Source organism: Plecotus auritus, assembly GCF_963455305.1.
Source record: "Plecotus auritus genome assembly, chromosome: 1".
NCBI lineage: Eukaryota > Metazoa > Chordata > Mammalia > Chiroptera > Vespertilionidae > Plecotus > Plecotus auritus.
Genome location: NC_137770.1, coordinates 178,986,473 through 179,007,588, shown reverse-complemented (window position 1 = coordinate 179,007,588; position 21,116 = coordinate 178,986,473). Strand labels below are relative to the sequence as shown.

General features: G+C 43.7%; 2 protein-coding genes across 2 annotated transcripts in view; both read right to left on the bottom strand.

Annotated features, from left to right (window-relative positions):
• STPG2 (sperm tail PG-rich repeat containing 2) overlaps window positions 1-16,779 on the bottom strand; it is a gene marked incomplete at both ends in the record, with an annotated part of 119,647 nt that extends 102,868 nt beyond the window's left edge. Inside the window, 2 exons of the mRNA XM_080655375.1 lie at window positions 1,838-1,941; window positions 16,671-16,779. Of these exons, the coding sequence (XP_080511501.1) occupies window positions 1,838-1,941; window positions 16,671-16,779 (213 nt within the window). The remainder of the gene's footprint in view (window positions 1-1,837; window positions 1,942-16,670) is intronic.
• LOC308236307 (magnesium transporter NIPA2-like) lies at window positions 13,914-14,998 on the bottom strand (the record flags this gene model as incomplete). Its single annotated transcript, XM_080645834.1, is given in 2 exon segments — window positions 13,914-14,354; window positions 14,358-14,998. Coding segments are annotated over 2 exon segments (1,080 nt in total). The 5' UTR covers window positions 14,997-14,998.
• Window positions 16,780-21,116: the final 4,337 nt, after the last annotated feature.

Here is a 21,116-nt window from a genome sequence, read left to right as displayed (position 1 = left end):
TGATGAGGCAAGCGTTCCGCCCCGGCCCTGGAGGGCCTCTGGACAGTGGGCGCAGAGCATCCAGGGTGGGACGCAGAGGGCCACTGGGCCGCAGAGAGCCTCTGGGCAGCAGGCACAGAGCAGCCAGGCCCTGCAGAGAGCAGAGAACCACGGGGAGTGGGCCTAAGACGTCAGGGCTCCCGGATTGGAGAGGGCTCCACTGAGGGCTCCCAGATTGGAGAGGGTGCAGGTTGGGCTGAGGGACCCACCCACCGTGCACGAATTTCGTGCACCAGGCCTCTAGTTAGTTAATAAAATTCTATAGGTTTCAGGTGTACAATCCATAATACATTATCTGCATATCATATTGTGTGTTCACCACCCAAAGTCAAGTCTCTTTCTGTCACCATTTGTCCCCCCTTTATCCTCTTCTATCTCCCACCATCCCCCTTCCCCTTTGGTAATCACCACACTATTATCTGTGTCTATGAGTTTTTGGGGTTTTCTGGTTTAATTCTTTCAAATTTTTCACCCAGCCCCATAACCCCTCTTCCCTCTGACAGCTAAAATACTTTGTGGTTTTAAAGTAGCTTACAAACACAGGATCTCCTATCCCTGGAACCACAGGTGTTGCTCCATAATGAAACTGGACCAATTAGATTCTCCCTACTGAGAATTTTAATCTTCAGTGGAGCCACACATAAAAAAATGAAAGGAAGCAAAATGAATTAAAAAAAAAAAACCAAAAAAATAGACGTAGTAGAAGGAGGAGGAGGAGGAAGAAGAGGAGGAGAAGAAGGAGTGGAGGAGGAGGAGGAGGAGGAGGAGATGAAGATGAAGAAAGGTAGTGGGGGGAGGAGGGGGAGATTAGAAGGAGGAGAAGGAGTGGGAGGAAAAAAAAGAAGGGGAAGAAGGAGAAGGAGAAAGGAAAGAAGAAACGTAAATAATTATATCTAATGGCAGTTTCCTATTAAAAGGTGTAGAAGTTTCTACTACTGAAATACCTAGAATTATCTTAGTCCCATCCTGCCTTAAGACTTAACTATTCAATCTTCCTTTAAGTGTATGAGCTACTCAAGTTCCTTTCCTATAAATCTTTCATGGTAAACCTAATATCTATGTTTAAAATCTATTTTATTGCTTGTAACCAAAGTCTACTAACTAACAGAATAGTTGCTATTATCAACTCGGGGAGACTAATGCAAAAGTTAAGGCCTCAGTGACTGCATCTGGGCCTCCAACAAGGGAGACTTAAGGTCTGGTGGGGTCAGCTAGGAGTCATTATTTATGAAGGCAAAGTGTGTGGAAAGAGTAGAAGATGATGTTCATGAATATGAAGATACTAGTAGCCCTGCACACGAATCCGTGCACCAGTAGCTCTGCCCACTGCCCCACCCTCCTGTAGCTCCCCCACCTCATAGCTTGCTGCCCTGCCCCCTCCTGCAGCTCTCCACCTCCTGCAGCTCTCCGCTGCCCACTTGTAGTTTGCTGCCCCACCTTACACCTCACGGCATAATGGATAATTAGCATATTCCTCTCTTATTATGTAGGATTGGAGTTACAGCTACTGAGATTTTTAACATGAATGGAATATCAAAAATATTCTTGTCACACACTCTTGAGACTGTATAGAATTAGGAGACATATGATTCAGTTTCAATAGCTCTGGCTTTATAGTATGTGTTCAACCAGCATTGAAACACATTTACTTTCTCTTATTCTAACTACAAAATATAGATTGAAAGGAGAAAGAAGATAATATGAAGGGGGGGGGGGGAAACAAATTGACATGATAGTCTATTAAAGAAAGAAAGCATAATTTTTATTAACTTATACAATTATAATATTATAAACTTACCTGTTTTTCAGAAACATTATAGTGTGCTGGACCTGGAATAGCTTCCTCAGTGTTAGGGGCAACAATGTTTCTGGCAACCAAAGAAAGGAATGGTGCATAGCCACCTATAAAAGTAAAATCATATCAACGGCAGATAATATTCCAATGATTTCAGAGAAAAAGCACTTAAAATGCATAAAAATCACTTATTAACTTCACCTGTTGATACTATACTATCAAATTAACAGCTAGCTACAGAAGTTGTTGCATTTTAAAGATTCTAATGTAAAAGCAGAACTTGTGTTAATATATATATTAACTATAAGAACCTGGATTTGCTAAACAACAGAAAAAATACCTAAAGAAAATAAAAAACAAAAGTCTGTTTTCTTCTAAGCATATTTGGTTGGGATAAAAATGGCAGTTATATTTAGCTGATAAAGTATTTTCATCCTCCAAAGACCACTGTTTTGTATTTTGGAACAGCATCTATTATTTGTAGAGAATAACATATATAAATTTATAGAGACAGCCTAAGTAGAAATAACTTAAAGTGAGTTTATAACAAGTAATTAATAATGTCCCCTTGCTTTGATCCATAGTTGGATTGCCTCACCCCAAAGATTTATAAATAAAAGTTACAAATTTCACTGTAAAAGCAATCATAAACTTAGACAAACTTAGTAGATAGACCAGCCGTGGGCAAACTACGGCCCACGGGCCAGATCCGGCCCGTTCGGCTGTTCTATCCGGCCCGCGGAGCCCAAAGAGCAGAGGGTTCTCTTGCTCTCCCCTCCGCTCCTTCACCAGCAGTAGTGTTAACATGGCAACGTCAGGAAACACGGCCGCAGCTCCTTCTTCTGAGTGGGCGGATTTATATCCGCCCATTCAGTAGAAGGAACAACCTCTCAATCTTCCAGATGCTCCTGGTAATGCCCGCGGACGCGTCCCCTGACATCACCCTGGGAATGCGTAGACATGTTATCGTGGTGATGTAGGGAGACACGCCCCTGGAGAGCACAGTATCAGAGCATTAGCTAAAAAGGAGACCAACAACCCTGTTCCCACTGAAGTTGATGTTTTAAAGACCAAAAACCTTTCAACCCAGTCTACATTGCCATCTACATCTACGTCCCAGGCATAATTTGGAAGTTGCACTAAAGAAAATGTTTAATTTACTGTTTACACATTTTGTTCTTTTCTATTTGTTTTAGTTTTAAATTATTTTATTATATTTAAGTTTAATTTGAAAGGCTTTTGTACCTTTCCTTTGTTAGGCAATTTTATTTTGCCTTTGCCATCTTCAATATAAGGTATGTTATTGTGCTATGATTCCTCCATTTTTTGAAGTTTCAAATTATAATAATTAGTGTTTACATTCTTCTTGTTAAAATGTTTGAAATGAATAAAACTATTGAAATAAAAAAAAAAAAGACCGTACCCTTTTATGTAATGATGTTTACTTTGAATTTATATTAGTTCACACAAACACTCCATCCATGCTTTTGTTCCGGCCCTCCGGTCCAGTTTAAGAACCCATTGTGGCCCTCGAGTCAAAAAGTTTGCCCACCCCTGAGATAGACAGTAGACCGACTTAGCCTGCTGAAAAACTGATAAAATATTTCAAGAAATGTATCAAGAAAATTAGTATAGTTAAAGCAACATAGATATTAAAGAAGAGATGGGAGCCCTAGCCAGTTTGGCTCAGGTGATAGAGCATCAAGCCATAGACTGAAGGGTCCCAGGTTGGATTCTGATCAGGAGCACTTCCCTCAGCTGTGGGCTCAATCCCTGGTCCCGAGCACATATGGGAGACAACAAAGCAATGTGTTTATCTCATGTGGATGTTTCTCTCTTTCTGTCTCTCCCCCTGCCTCCCACTCTCTCTAAAAAAAAAAACAACCCCACAATGAAAAAATATTGTTTGGTGAGGATGAACCAGAGAGGAGAGGGGAGGGGAGGGGAGGGGAGGGGAGGGGAGGGGAGGGGAGGGGAGGGGAGGGGAGGGGAGGGGAGGGGAGGGGAGGGGAGGGGAGGGGAGGGGAGGGGAAAGAGCAGCTATAGTCAGCAGGTAATAAAAGAATGAAAGTGAGGACTCAAAACTGGTAAGAATCTTGTACACTTACAGAAACTGAAGGATAGTATTAAATTTTTTTATGGTGATAATTAGAATAGTTTAAAATCTCGCTAACTCAGACTAATAATAAAAGGTATTGATTTTAAAACTAGAAATAATGTTTCTTTTGAGGCCCACGTGTATTAAAATGTGACTGAAATCAAATATTATTTATTTGTGTTAGGTATTACAACATAAGTGAGTAAAATATAGAACTAACCCTTAAAAAGCAATAGTCTATCAAAGATTAAGAAAAGAACTAAAATAATTTTAAATAAAGAAAAATATATCAAGTGCCAAAATGCTTAGAAGCTCAAAAGAGGGGAACTTTTCAACCATGCTTAGATGATTAGGAAAAGCTTCATGGATGATTTAAAACTTTGATGGTTTGAATTGGCTATCCCAAAGCAAAGAGAAAAAAACACTTGGATAGTAACAAAGACCACAAGAACAGAAATCCTTATAAGGAAGCCAATGTTCATTTTGAAAAGGCAAGGGTTGTTCAGTAGAGCTGAGAAACACAGGACATCAGAGAAATATTCCAACTCAGGGTAAGAAACTAGAGAACAATACACAGGTTTCATTCAAGACACACAGATAGCACACACAAATTAAGCTACTGATTATATAAAGTCAATAGTGCAAACTACCAAAAAGTCTTCTTCCAAGTGGGAGGAAAATAAGTCATATAAACAGGAAGAGAGTCAATGAAAAGAAACAGATCTAGAAATGAGAAGATGGAGTTAGCACATACACACATTAAAGTATCATAAATATTCTTCATATGTTCAACAAGGTAGAAGAAAGATGAACATGATGAAAAGATAAAGGGAAGATACTACATTCAAAAACTCAAATCAAACTTCTAAAATGAAAAGTGCCACTGGATAGAATTAACAACAAAATTTTTTGAGTTAATAAAAGAGTTAATAATATGTGAAGTAGTACAGTATTTTTTAAAGGTAGATTGTGATAACTTAGACATTATAAACCCTAGAGCAACCACTAGAAAAATAAAACAAAGAATTACAGCTGGTAAAACAATAATGAAGACAAAAACAGAAACATTTAGCCCTGGCCCATGTTACCCAATGGTTAGAGCATCAGCACGTGCACCAAAGGGTTGAGGGTTTGAATCCTGGCCAAGGACATGTACCTGGGTTGCAGGCTTGGGGTGGGGGTGGGAAGCAAGCAATTAATGTGTCACTCTCACATCAATGTTTCTCTCTCTCTTCCCCTCCCTCCCTCCCTTCCACTCTTCCTAAAAATCGATGGAATACAGATCTTGTAACATAGAAACCCACACCTGAAACCTATATGATCATGTTGACAAATGTCACCCCAATAAATTTAACTTTTAAAAAAATCAATGGAAAAAATATCCTCTGGTGAGAACGAACCAAAAAACAACAACAACACAGAATCATTAAAAAAAAATGATTTTTAATGATAAGCAACTCATTCGATGAAGGTTGGGAAAGAAGAAAGAAGTTATAAAGAATAGATGAGATGAATAGAAAACAAATAGCAAGAGAGTAAATTTAAATGTAAAAATATTGATAATTAAGTGGAAGAATTCCAAACACCTCAATTAAAAGATAGAGATTATCAGACTGAATGAAAAAAGCAAGACTCCCATTTTATGCTGTCTACAGGAGACCCTCTTAAAACATAAAGACACAGGTCCAAATAAAAGAATGAGAAAAATATGCCATGCATCCATGAATCCATGAAAACTGTTTTGACTATATTAAAATCAAGGAAAAGCAGGGGTAAGAGAGACATTTCATTATGATAAAGGGATCACTTCATCAAGAGAAGTTAGTAATCTGTAAAGAAAAGCAAGAAAGTGATAGCCATAAAAATCAGAATATTGCTTACCTATAGGGGAATGGAAAAGGATTATGATTAAAAAGGAAATTTTGGCAATGTTATATTTCTTGAGATTCACTTTTTAAGCCATAAATTTATATTTTATATGATTTTCTTCGTAAGTATTTCTCACAATTAAAAGTATATTTTAATCTCACAATTAAAAGTATATTTCTCCTAATTTAAGATCATACAGACACTAAGTTAATGTGAACTAATATGTGAGAATATAAGAAAGCTAAGCTCATGCTAGTTCTGAGGCTGCTGTATCCGAGCATGCAGAGATTCTAACTGAATTTACCTAGACAAATGTAAAATTAAATGAAAATACTGAAATTTATATAAAAATGCAAAAACAAAATACACAACAGCCCCATGAATTCAAGACTCATCAAATCTTCATTTAAGTTTTCCAAAGGTAATTATTTAGAATCTTTTATCAATGGGCTAAGAGTTTATATGAAACATTGAGTTCAAATAAAATCACAAGAAAATTAAAATGTTTATACTAATGATCTCCATGAGAGAAGGGACTTTTCTGTTTTATTCATAGCACTCGAGGCCCAGTGCACAAATTCGTGCACGGGTAGGGTCCTCATGAACTGTCCCAATGGGTGCCAATCGGGCAGGGCCAGTGCGGGGGAGGGGCCACGGGAGGTTGGCCAGCCCCCGCCCCCCGCCCCCTGATACAGCCAGTTGGCAAGCCGCAGCATACATCATGGCGACCAGTCGTTCCAGTTGTTCTAGCCCAGCCGTGGGCAAACTACGGCCCGCGGGCCGGATCCGGCTGGTCTATCCGGTTCTCTTGCTCGCCCCTCTGCTCCTTTACTTTGAATTTATATTAGTTCACACAAACACTCCATCCATGCTTTTGTTCCGGCCCTCCGGTCCAGTTTAAGAACCCATTGTGACCCTCGAGTCAAAAAGTTTGCCCACCCTGTAATCTAGCCGCTTGGCTTTTATATAGAGACTAGAGGCCCGATGCATGAAATTCGTGCACAGGGAGGTGGGGGGTCCCCTCAGCCCAGCCTGCACCCTCTCCAATCTGGGAACCCTCAGGGGATGTCTTACTGCCGGTTTAGGCCGACCCCTGCCAGCCTGGTCACCCCTTATTGCCACCCCTGCCAGCCTAGCCACCCCCAACAGCCCCCCTCTGCCGACCTTGTCACCCCTAACTGCCCCCCCTGCCGGCCTGGTCACCCCCAACTGCACCCCCTTCCAGACTGGTCACCAACAACTGCCCCCTGCTGGCCTGGTCACTCCCAACTGCCCCTCGCCAGCCTGGTCGCCCCCAACTGCCCCCCCTGCCGGCCTGGTCGCCCCACACAGCCTGCTGTTCAGTTGTTTGGTCGTCCCTCACTAACCCCCTGCTGGCCTGGTCGCCCCACACAGCCTATGTTTGGTCGTCCATCCATTTGTTTCAGTCGTAACAGCCCCTGGCTTTTTATATATGAGGATTATACCTAGTGCTTACAGTTAGGTTGACACACTGTCCTAGTTTACCCAGGAAACAGGACTTTTAGGGCTAAAACCAGGACATGTCTAGATAAACCAAGATTGGTCATCCTATCATAGAGCCCTGCATATTAAACAATAAATATTGAATTAATAGGTGCTATTCTAAATTACACCTTTAATCATTTATTCAATAATACTGAATGCTTTATTATATGTCAAAGAGAGACAGTGAAGGTACAATAATGAATAAGCTAAAACCCTGGCCTCAAGTAGTGGGAAAGCCAGACAAATAAACAAATAATTACACTATAAACAGTGCTGCTAATAATTATGGTATAAAATTTAGGAGATGACAATTCTGGGGAATTAGAGTTGGTGAAGGGTAAGACAAGTTTTATTTGGGGCATATGGATCTATTGGCATGTAAAGTGCGAACTACAAATGATAAACTGTCAGGTAGGAAGAAATTAAGAATATAGAAGAGGAAAAGATTTCAAAAGAAATAAATTTAGTTTGGGATATATTGACTTTGAGGTGCCAACAGCAGGAGATAAATCAAACTGCCATGAAGCAATAAAATCAGTCCATTCTGAGAAAGAAGGTGGGCAGCATATGATTAAAAGTTCCATCCCTACAACTAGAACCACAAAACAAAAACAAAAAAGAGTATTCTCAACATAAAAGTAGATCTTCGAGCATACAGAGCAGCAATTTTCAACCTTTTTTCATCTCATGGCAACATAAAGTAATTACTAAAATTATGCAGCACACCAAGAAATATATGTATATATTTTTGCAGATCTGACAAAAATAGGTATAATTCTGATTCATTCACTGGATGGCTATTGTGTTGGTTGTTGTCATTTTTTTATTTGACAATCTAAAGGAGAAGAGGTCAGTGCCCCTGACTAAATAATCAGATATAGCATGTTTTAAAAATTCTTGCAGCACAGGTTGAAAATCACTGATATTGAGCAATCACATTAATATCGTTTATTTAATCTTAAATAAAGATAGATTGTACTTCCTGAGATGATCTCCCTAAATTCTGATTGGCTAATAAAATAAAATCATTATTGTTGGCATAAGCACATGGGCATAAGTACAAGACCACAGACAATTCATGCTTCTGTGGCAAATAAAGCTAACTGCTCTCCAATCAAAGAAAAAAAAATGGGAAAGAATATATTTAGGGGCTGATGTCACCCAGTTTAGATAACTAATATAGAACCAATACAGATAACTAATATACAGCTAATGTGAGCTGCCATTTATTATGTAAGTCAAGCTTAAAATCCAATGAAATACTCCTTAGCACAATAATACCAGGAGCAGTCAGATTATTAAAGGGATTATGTTTTTAGTGTATTTTACCAGGCCGGTTGTCTCTTGGGAAATTTTGCTTTGATGAGATAAGATAAGCTTGTTTCTCAGATAATTGTGAGAAAATCAGAAATAGCTCTCATTACTCTGGACTTGGAATATCCATTCTCTCTCCTACTCCTGAAATCAGAACAGCTAAGTCCTCTCCCTTTCAGACTGCACATCTAGAAAAGTCTCCCTGATCAAATGGCCAAAAGCCAAGGCAATGAAGTTTGAAAATTAGGGTGGAAAGAATTTCCTGAGGAAAATATTACAATACATTGCAGGATTGACAGAGTAGCCACAGTAAAAAGAGAGCGGTAATTAGGAAAGACAAATGCTAAAAACAAAGAGTATTTGCTTCTTTCTTTTGAAGATCTAAGACTCTAAAGCAGCAATTTTCAGCCTTTTTCATCTGATGGCACATATAAACTAATTACTAAAATTCTACACACACTAAAAAAACATATTTTTGCCAATCTGACAAGAAAAAGAGTATAATTATAATTTTAAGTCACTCAAACAGGGCAGCTATTGTGGTGATGGCACTTGTCATGTTTTTTACCTTGACATCTAAGGGAGAAGAAGTCAGTGCCCATGACTAAATAGTAAGGTATTGCATGTTTTAAAAATTCTTGTGGCACACCGGTTGAAAATCACTGCTCTAAGGTCTTCTCCTCTTGTGTAATTCAAGGTAACAAGTTATATAAAGTCCCCACATCTGCTCTTCATACATCATACTCTATAAAATCTACCTGACCCTTTATTAAATTACAGTTTACATTTAATATTATTTTGTATTAGTTTAAGGTGTACAGTATAATGGTTAGATATTCATATACTTTACAAAGTGTTCCCCCTGATATTTCCTGTACCCACCTGGCACCATACATAGTTATTACAATACTAGTGTCCTGGTGCACAGATTCATGCACATTGAAAGGAAATTAATTAGAAGAAATATTTTAATATTGCTATTCGCCCTTTCTCTATAATAGAAGTGTCAACCAAATTCACAGTTGACAATGACAGATTGTAACACACGTGTGCGATTTGCACCAGTGAGAGCTTTATATGTAACTAGAGGCCCAGTGCACAAAATTTGTTGCATGGGGGGGTGTCCCTCAGCCCAGCCTGCACCCTCTCCAATCTGGGATGCTGGTGGGATCAGGCCTAAATGGGCAGTCAGACATCCCTCTCACAATCCAGGACTGCTGGCTCCCAACTGCTTGCCTGCTTGCCTTCCTGATTGCCCCTAACCGCTTCTACCTGCCAGACTGATCACCCCCTAACCACTCCCCTGCCAGCCTGATTGATGCCTAACTGCTCCCCTGCCAGACTGTTTGCCCCTAACTGCTTTCCCCTGCAGGCTTGGTCACCCCTAACTGCCCTCCCCTGCAGGCCTGGTCCCCCCCCCCCAACTGCTCTCCCCTGCAGGCCTGGGTTCCCCCCAACTGCCCTTCGCTGCAGACCCAGTCACCCCTAACTTCCCTCCTCTGCTGGCCAGGTCACCCCTAACTGCCCTCCCCTGCACACTTGACCGCCTCCAACTGCCCTCCCTTGCAGGCCTGGTCCCTTCCAACTGCCCTCCCCTGTTGGCTATCTTGTGGTGGCCATCTTGTGTCCACATGGGGGCAGGATCTTTGACCACATGGGGGCAGCCATCTTGTGTGTTGGAGTGATGGTCAATCTGCATATTACTCTTTTATTAGATAAAATAAAGGCCTGGTGCATGGGTGGGGGCCAGCTGGTTTGCCCTGAAGGGTGCCCCAGATCAGGGTGGGTGTTCCCTTGGGGCGTGGGGAAACCTGGACGAGGGGCCTGTGGTGGTTTCAGGCCGGCCACGCCCCCCAGCGATCCAAGCAGAGGCCCTGGGATCTATTTATCTTCTACAGTTGAAACTTTGTAGCCTAGAGTGGAGCCAAGCCTTCTGCTCGCTCCGTGGTGGCAGCCATTTTTTTTTGGATTTATGTATCTTCTATAATTGAAACTTTGTAGCATTGAGTGGAGGCCTGGGCCGGCAAGGGCAAGTGGAAAGCTTGGCTTCCTCCATTGCCAGGGAAATCCAAGCCTCCCTCCTGCTCTCTGTGGCTGCAGCCATCTTGGTTGAGTTTATTTGCATATTCACTCCTGATTGGCTGGTGGGTGTGGCTGGTGGGTGTGGCTAGTGGGTGTAGCAGAGGTACGGTCAATTTGCATATTACTCTTTTATGAGATAGGACTAGGGGCCCGGTGCACGAAACTCGTGTACTGGGGGGCTTCCTCAGCCCAGCCTGCCCCTCTCACATACTGGGAGCCCTCAGGGGAAGTCCTACTGAGGCCACCGGGCTGATCAGGGGAAGGCACCAGCTCCATCACCCCGCTGCTGCAGCCACTGCCAGTCACCACAGCCACCAAGGTGTTTTCATCAACACAGACTCTAGTCCCTTCACCATGAAAAAATGACAACTTTCTTTAGGCATTTTCAAGATGTGTCTTCCATAGGATATGACATTTCTTTATTATCCTCACCTAAGGACATGTTTCCATTGATTTTTAGAGATGTGGAAGAGAAAGGGAAAGACAGAGAGAAGGAACACTTTGATTGGTTGCTTCCTGCATGAGCCCTAACCTGGGCCCCAGCCAGGGAGGAGCCTGCCCTTGATCAGAATCGAACCAGACCCTGCGGTCGGTAAGCCGAGGCATTATCCACTGAGCCAAACTGGCTAGGGCAGGATATGACATTTCTTAGCCCTCCAGCAGCGGACCTTCCTTTTTTTCTCCAGGAGTGTGGTGGAAAAACCCTAGATCACCTTTTTGGATTCTTATACCCAAGTTACTAAGAATATTACCAGTGGCAAACAGGGAGCTTAGCCAATGAGCGGTCAGAAAAGGTATTTCCTCTGTAGTTCACACCAATCGCCTCTGATCTCTGGCTCCACCCCTGCCAAGGCCTAAAGCCTCCCAGCCTGGGCAGGGGCCCCCCAGCTCCCTCCCATCGCCAGCTCCACCCCTGCCAAGGTTTAAAGCCTCGGGGACTGGGCAGGGGTCCCCAGGCTCCCTCCGATGGCCTGATTGCCTGGCTCCCCCCGCCCAGGCCCCAAGCCTCTGGCTGGGGCTTGGGGCCTGGACAGGGGACCCCCAGCTCCCTCTGATCGCCTGGCTCCGCCCCTGCCCAGGCCCCCAAGCCTCTGGCTGGGGCTTGAGGCCTGGACAGGGAACCCCCAGCTCTATCAGATCGCCAGCTACACCCCTGCCAGGCCTATAGCCTCGGGGCCTAGGCAGGGGCCCCCCAGCTCTCTCCAATCGCCCGGCTCCGCCCCTGCCCAGGTCCCAAGCCTCTGGCCCGGGCTTGGGGCCTGGACAGGGGACCCCCAGCTCCCTCCGATCGCTGGCTCCACCCCTGCCCAGGCCCCAAGCCTCTGGCCCGGGCTTGGGGCCTGGACAGGGGACCCCCAGCTCCCTCCGATCGCTGGCTCCACCCCTGCCCAGGCCCCAAGCCTCTGGCCTGGGCTTGGGACCTGGACAGGGGACCCCCAGCTCCAATCGCTGGCTCTGCCCCTGCCCAGGAGCCCCCTGGCTCAGGCCCTTCCCAGGTTGCTCAGGACCCACGGGGGCCTACCTCAGAGTTCCCTGGGTACTGAGAAAGTTCCCTGGACCCAGGCTGCAGTGTGCCTACATATGCAAATTAACCCCCATCTTTGTTGGGTTAATTTGCATACTCACTCTGATTGACTATGGGCGTAGCGGAGGTACGGTCAATTTACATGTTTGTCTATTATTAGGTATGATACTAGAGGCCTGATACACAAAATTCCTTCCCCCAAGGATAGTTAAATGAAGAAAGGGGACTAATTTGAGAGATAATAAGAAGATAGAATCAATAGGTCTTTAAGATCAATGGAATGGTCAGTCAGAGAAGAAGAGGAGTCTGAAATAATTCTAAAGCTTCTATACTAATAAAAGGGTAATATGCTAATTAGACTGGGTTGACCGGCCATCTTCCGGACGTCTGACTTCCTTCTGGACAAAGCCATGTGGTGGGAGCCAAGGCAGAGGCAGTTAGGGGTGATCAGGCCGGCAGGGGAGGGCAGCTGGGGGGTGACCAGGCCGGCAGGGGAGGGCCATTGGGGGCAACCAGGCCAGCAGAGGAGTGCTGCTGGGGGCATTAGGCAGGCAGGCAGGTGAGTGGTTAGGAGCCAGTGGTCCTGGATTGCAAGAGGGAAGTCTAAACAGGCAGTCGGACATCCCCCGAGGGGTCCCGGATTGGAGAGGGTGCAGGCCAGGCTGAGGGACAACCCCCCTGCCCTGTGAACGAATTTGTGCACTGGGCCTCTAGTAAATTTTATAAATGACAGGTAGGGAATTTTTTTTAAAGGAGCCAGTAATGGTGGGGAAAATGATGAGTTCAGACACTTGGAATTTCAGAGGCCAGAAACCACCCAGGTGGAGATGTCCAAAACAGAAATTGGCAATGCGGAGAACTTAAGATAGGGAGAAAGCACATCTTAGAGATATAAGCCACCTATATCTCTAAAGACTTTCTTTTGGGAAGAATCAGAATGTGGATAGTGGTTGAAGCTATGGGTTTGAATGAGAAAGGACACATGAGAAAAGCAACAAGCAAAGATTAGAAAGTACAGTATATAAACATTTAAAAGGTGTTTAGAAAAATGTAAACTTTTATTTATTTTTTTTGTAGGTAAATCCCAGGATAATATCTTTATTCTTTTATTTTTAAAAAATGTTTTTACTAATTTCTGAGAGGGAGAAGGAGAGATAGAAACATCAATGATGAAAGCAAATCATGAATCAGCTGCCTCCTGCACACCCCCGAACCGGGGATCGAACCTGCAACCCAGGCATGTGCCCTGACTGGGGATCGAACCGGTGACCCACACCAGCCAGGCTTTGTTCTTTTTTAAAAATAAAAATGACCTAAGACGGGCAGGGACTGATGAAAGTGGGGATGACAAATGTATACACGTCGGACTTTCATCCCCAATGAAAAAAATAAAGCATTTTTATAGACTTCAAACTATCATTAGTGCACTTAGATTTTGGTGAAAGAAAAATTTTAATACCGCTACAATAATACAATGTTAACAAAAATTGGCCAGGTACTGAGGTTATTTTAGTGAGCTACCATCATTTAAATATAAGAAAAGTAATTTCTTGGTCCAAATTAGTGAAACCTTAAAAAAAGATTGTCTCTAGAGAACATTATTTGAGAATACTGCTTTTTCCGACACATTCTGATTCTCAAATTCACTTTATAACAACAATTATCAACTTTTGATTCTTTTTTTCTTAAAAAGCTGTCAGATTTCCATTTCTTCGGAAGACGTTCTCCCCAGTGTGCTGTTCAATCCCACAGGTTAAACTTTCTTCGTTATCATTAAGAACTTCATACATATTAGTGAGATTGCCATTCATCGCTTTTTCATCTTTTCGGAAAGACACGGGAAGGCTTGCTAGACTAAAGCTGACGTCTTTAAAGGCGTGCAACAAGAATATCTCCACAATGATTGTGCAGAAGCCACTCAAGGTGCCCATGATGTCGTCCACAGGCATGTTCTGCCACTCCTTAAAGAGAATAGCTGAGCAGGTCAGCACGGAGGTGGTGAAGAAGACGTAGTAGATGGGGGTGACGAGGGAGGTGTTGAATATGTCCAGAGCCCTGTTCAGGTAGTTGATCTGCGTGCTCACACAGACGAGGAGGCTCAGCAGCAGGGCCCAGGCCAGGGGGTGCTACAGCACAGGCTGGCCAGCAAACAGCTCCTTGATAGCTATGCCCAGGCCCTTCACACAGGAGACCGAAAACGCTCCGATCACAGAGCAGATTGTGATGTGCACGAGAATGTTCGTCTGTCCATGGCGGGGTCCCACCACGAAGATTAGTATCAAGGACACAATGACCACAAGTGTTGCAAAGACCACAAAACCTGGGTCCCCGAGCTTGTGTGACATCTCGTTTAAAGTCTCGATCTCCTCTTCCTTTGGCGCGTGAATGACCATCACTGTGGAGCCCAGACTGCTCAGCAAGCACCCAATCTTCCCGTGAAGATTCAGCCTTTCATTGAGGAAGTATGAGGAAAGAATGGCACTGACTAGGACGCTGAGCGCTCCCAGCGGCGTCACGAGGGTGGCCGGGGCAAAGGCGTACGCGGCAAAGTTGGCCACCTCACCGGCTCCCATTGAGAGCAGTCCAGCCCACCACAGCCACTCTTTAAGATATGCATGGCCACCTTGACCTGCTCTCATGGAGCCTTTGCGGGCCAGTCGCAGAAGGCCTTTCTTTTTCAAAATGAAGCTCCCTCCAATGAAGATGCTGGAGCTCATAGCCAGCCCCAGACCAATACAGAAGTCATACTTTCCGCGCCCCGGGCTCATTGCGTTTGTGGTGGAAGAGGTGCGGGGAGTCACATGGATGCTGGTGCTGGAGGCGAGGATGCGGTTTTCAAATCCCGTGGGCAGGCCCACCCCGCAGCGCGGCTTCCCCTCTGGTCACCGCCGCTCACACCCTCACACAGGCCGAGGGGGCCGACCTCCCCTGCGCTCGCGCGGCCAGCGCCTCCGTTGCCGTCCAGTGGGAGGTGCAAGCATCCGGGGCTGCAGCCGGGCGCTGCTGTCTCCCCAATGGGGAGCCCCGAGGGCAAGGAGCCCGGAACAACCTCCAGTCCTGGCAACCGCCTGCCGAAAAATGTTAACTTTGAAAGAAGGCTATAAGGGTTGGTTAGAAATAGAAAATGATTCCCTGACTCAGCATGTGTTAGGCACTGTCCCTAACTGGTGTGGCTCAGTGGTTGAGTGTCAACCATGAATCAAGAAGTCACCGGTTTGACTCCCTGTCAGGGCACATGCCTGAGTAGGGGGCTCAATCCCCAGTAAGGGGCATGCAAGGGGCAGCGATTGATGTTTCTATCTCTCCCTCTCCCTCCCTCCCTCTGTAAAAATCCACTTTAAAACATCTAAAATAAAAACAGAGTGGTCAGTTATGCCAAAATGAAATCATAGGTGTAATCATTGGTAGCTAGTAAATTGTTAGTGAGTTATTGTTTTTAACAACTCAACTGCATTAAAGACAGACATGGTAAGCTCCAAGAATACGGATATCAGATGCTGAAAACTACTAAAACTCATTATTAAAGCAAGGACAATTGACAAATCTGTACTCTACCCAGAGAAACCTAAATTAACCTAATATACTATCTCATCAGTCATATCGACAGTCATGGATCCTGGCATTTAAAAATACACACATAAAAAAATAAAAATAAAAATACAGACATAGTGTAGGAATAGGGGAAATGCAGGTTAACAAGGAAAAAAACTTTAATTTGAATGGTATTAAACTCCACAAAATCAGCAGATTAGGAAAAGCAGAAAGCATATTGAAAGTATTTAATGAAAATCCCTCCTAAACTCACTAACTGCAAACAAATGAGGAGAGTGAATAATTATTTAAATTATCCATCCCCACTTCATCTCTCAAGAGTACAGCTTTACTTTGCACAGAATGGGGGAATAAAGGGACTCTCATTAAGTATGCTCAAAGAGAACATGGGTGTGTTCATACAAGAGGCATCTATCTGGAAAAATACATGGAACCATCTTCAAATGATATTGCAAAACAGAAATATGAAAGTTACATTTTAGTAAATAAATGTATCTCTAGCTAATGGTAGGGCAGGTGTGTGAAGCAGACAGGATCACCATGGGAAAGGACGGTGGGCGGTAAGAAGTACATCTGGAGCCTGCTCTAGCCAACAGGGCCAGGAAATCAAAACCTCACGTCTAACCTGTTCACCTGAAAGAAAGATGTAGACAGCCATCGTAGCATCAGAAGGCCTCGCCATGTGCCTGCTGGCCTTGTGACATGGGACAGATGATTTTACCAGTTACCGCCTGTACAATAAGGCTGGTAGTCCCCTGCCTCCTTCGTGTTTTGTGACACTTGGGAAGGGGTACTGTTTCGTTTACCGCCCAGGCACACCCATGCGGGGCAGGAGGAAGGTGAGGTGCCCTTCCCCACTTCCCCACGGCTCGCTTTTCCTCACATCTTACCTGTGGCCTGCTGCTTCAGGAAAGGCACCTGGTAGGTCCCAGGCCCCACATGATCCTCAGTGCTGCCGCCGTCAGCGTATCTGAGCACGCGGGGAGCCCGATGGTACATAATGGCGGGAGGGCTTGGAAGGGGGCGGCTGAAAGCGGATAAAAGTAAGGCGGCTGGAGAAGGTGTGGAGCAAAGGGAAGCCCTCAACAGTCTGAGGGGCGGGCAGCGCCTCCGTAACAGGCCGTCTCCCACCTGCTCGGGGCTCAGACGTACCCGAGGAGATTTCTAGCCCTGTGGTAATGTGGAAGGGAGCTGAACGGACTTAAGACGTCTCACACCATCGCCTGTTCGCCAGCTGAAAGCTGTGGCTCGCCTCCCCGGCAGGAGATTTGAGGACTAGTCTCCGGCCCTGTGCTTCCGGCGCTGGCTCCGCCCCGGAAGTTCCCGGAGAAAGGCTGAGGGCTCTACCCCAGCGAAGTTCAGGGAGCATGTGCACAGCGCTGAGCCCGCCCCACTTGCCCACCCTGAGCTCTCTATGTCAACTGCTATGGGTCCCAGATTCTCAGAAAAGCTCTAGGAAACGAGTTACTACGTAGTAAAGGAGTTAGGGCTAACTTGACTGACGCATTTCCCCAATAAATTAATTAGGGCGACATGGAAGGGACTAGCAAAAACGGTGAATGAAAAGCTAAGCCTTAGCACAAAGCAGAGCCTGGGTTCTGCCAAGCTCACCACCCAACCCTTACTAGACACCCCTGCACTCCCAGAGAAGCACCTGGGACTTGATCCCATCCGTAATAGGTGCTAGAAACGAAATAAGCCAGTCAGAGGAAGATAAATATCACATGACCTCACTCATTTCTGGAATATAATGAACAACATAAACTGGTGAACAAATATAGAACCAGAGTCATAGAAGCATCCAACAGACTGTCCAACCTATGATGGAAGAGGCGGGGGGGAAATAAGGGGTTAGGGGGTAAGAGATCAACCAAAGGACTTGTATGCATGCATATGAGCATAACCAATGGACCAGAGGGGTGCGGGGGAAGCGTGGCCGGGGAGGTTAATGGGGGGAAAAGGAGACTTATGTAATACTTTAAACCAGTGGTCGGCAAACTTATTAGTCAACAGAGCCAAATATCAACAGTACAACGATTGAAATTTCTTTTGACAGCCAAGTTTTTTAAACTTAAACTTCTTCCAACGCCACTTCTTCAAAATAGACTCACCCAGGCCGTGGTATTTTGTGGAAGAGCCACACTCAAGGGGCCAAAGACCCGTATGTGGCTCGCGAGCCGCAGTTTGCCGACCACTGCTTTAAACAATAAAGAATTTAAATTTTAAAAAAAGAAAAAGAAGCTGTGCTAGAGAAACCCAGGATGTCTGGTGACAAGAAACAGGGAGCAGGGGAAGGAGAGGAGAAGCTCACCAACCAACTCAAGTAATGCAAGTGCAGGTAACTGGATGCTGCTTCCGTTGTTAGATGCCAGGCAAAAGCAACATTGATTCATCCTGTTTACAAAGCAAAGCAAAGGCATTGAGAAAGCACAGTCCACTCCCCTAAACCAGTAGGTCTCTTAACCTTATGCAAAAGGAACTTTAAAGGTCGTAAGGAGTCTATGTCAGAATCCACCTCAAAGTTGTCTCAGGCCATTTTTTCAGCAAGAATCATCCAGATTCTACTCATCCTTTTAAGGATTTAAACCAGGCGTCCTCAAACTACGGCCCGCGGGCCACACATGGCCCGCCGAGGACATCTATCCGGCCCGCCGGGTACCGCTGCCTGTCCTGCTTAGCAGCCGACTCGTCCCGGGCCCGCAGTGCGCATATGAATTTGTTCATAGTTGTTTTTTTTAAACTATAGTCCGGCCCTCCAACGGTCTGAGGGACAGTGAACTGGCCCCCTGTTTAAAAAGTTTGAGGACCCCTGAACAAATCCTGCCTTGCCCCAAATGAGCTATAGTACTTTAATTTGTTCCTACTACAAATTTTTATAATATTTGTACTCTAGAACATGGTTTGATACTCACTTCTGTGAGTCACTTATTGTGGCTTATTTCATATATATCAGAATATTCTCCATACAAGGCTATATGCTTCTCAAGAATATATTTGTAATATCTTTTACCCCTACTCAATAGGCAGCTGAACAATTATTTATTCACTTAAAAAACCTTATTGGCATATGCTATAGGCTCAGTACCCTGCTAGGTTGTGGGGATACAAAGATACAAGAAAGTCTCCCATCCTCAGGTGTTCTGTGTCTAATGAAGAGACATGTATAATCCATAACAAGAGGTGACAAGAGAGATGTATAAAATGATGAGAAAAGAAATATTGCAGGACTTTGGAAACCTCCTACTGAAACAGGAATTTTAGGGGAACATAGGCAGACTTAGGGAATTTTTAGAATTGGGGTCCATGGAAAAACACACACAGGGCTACAGACTGGGAGAAGATACATTTTCATAACACAAGGAAGCCAGGTGCAGTTGCATTTCCATAAGACAAGGGAGCAGCAACAGATACATCTCCATAAGACAAGGGAACTGGAAATAGCCAAAAAGGTCTATATTTAAAAATTAAAAAAGGAGGAAGAAAGCCCAGAGAGAATAGGAGGACAATGAGGGAGGAAGGCTTCAGCAGTTACTATAGCAATCAATTCGAAAGGCAATATTGACCAATCAGAGGGATATCAGGGCACAGGAACTGCAGCCTTTATAAAGCATGGAAACGGGAAGTCGGTGGGACTCTTTCCCCTCTCCCCATGTGTGAGTCTGTACTTGTTCTTCAATAAATCTCCACCTTTGCTATACTACCCTCTGTCCGTGGATTCATTCTTCGACTTCAGCAGACAAAGAATCTGGGTTCCTGTCCAAAAATTCCATTTCACTACTAGGAAACTAGATATTGATCAGTGATCCTTTCTCACTGGCTTCAATCTTTGCATTCTTGCAGAAACCCTCATAGTTCTCTTGTGGTTATTTAAGCTTTATTTTCTCAAGCTGCTGTAGACACCCACCTTCACAAATTTTAAAATATAAAATTATCACAAAATACTAAGTATTTTATGTAGAAGTTCCCTCACTAAAGGAGGAGAATATTTTCTTAAATGTTGAGCTGTACAAGGTGAGTTTGTATCAAAGAGGAGGAAATATTAAAACAAGGTAAAAATTGGCCGAAACCAGTTTGGCTCAGTGGATAGAGCATCGGCCTGCGGACTGAAAGGTCCCGGGTTCGATTCCGGTCAAGGGCATGTACCTTGGTTGCGGGCACATCCCCAGTGGGAGGTGTGCAGGAGGCAGCTGATCGATGTTTCTCTCTCATCGATGTTTCTAGCTCTCTATCTCTCTCCCTTCCTCTCTGTGAAATATCAATAAAATATATTAAAAAAAAAAAAACTTTAAAAAAAAAACAAGGTAAAAATTGTAATTTGACAAACACTACCATAGCAAGGTGATCAAAATTAATATCATGATGTTATATCAGATGTATGTACTCTTGATATGATATGGTAAAAATAGCACTTTACTCCTAATGATCTTCCCTTCAAAATCTCATAACCTCAGTCTAATAGGAAAACAAATGTCAATTGAGGGGAATTCTAAGAATACATGACTAGTATTCCTCAAAACTGTCATTGTCATCAAAAGTAAGAAAAGTCTGAGAAACTGTCACAGCCAAAAGAAGCCACAGGGCACTTAAACAACTGCAATGCTGTAACTTGGATGGGATTCTAGAATACGAAAAGGATACTAGGTAAAAATTAAAGAAAGCCAAATGAATTTTGGGTTAGTACATAATGTATCAATATTGGTTTGGTTAATTATAGTCAATATATCATGCTAATGTAAGATGTGAAGAAAAACTGTGTGAGGGGTATAAACGAGGTATCTGTACAAAATAACTTTTCTAGAAGTCTAAAACTGTTCTAAAATTAAAAGCTTATTTTAAAAAGAGACATGAATACCAGATAAAAATCACAGCTAGGTCTTAATGTAACCTAACAACAAAAGATAATTCCAATATTGTTTAAGATTTTCAATACCGCAGATAAAAATAGAATCCCCTCATTTTATTGCTTGAAATCAGTATAACTTTAATACCAAGTCATTATCAAGGTTCTACTAAAAAAAGAATAGTACAGTCAACCTCTATAATAAATATATAGGCAAAAATTCTAATGAAATAATAGCAAACAGAATCTAGCGCTGCTTTTAAAGGATAATATATTGAGACCAAATAGGTATCTCTGAGGGAAGGTGGGGGTGGGAAGAGGTCAAAGAACTTGTATGCATATATGCATAACCCATAGACACAGACAATAAGGTGGTGAAGGCCTGGGGTGGGAGGGAGTGGGTAGGCCAGAAGAGGTCAATGGGGGAAAAGGGGGACACATGTAATACTTTCAACAATAAAGATTAAAAAGAAAAGAAGACCAAATACATCAATTC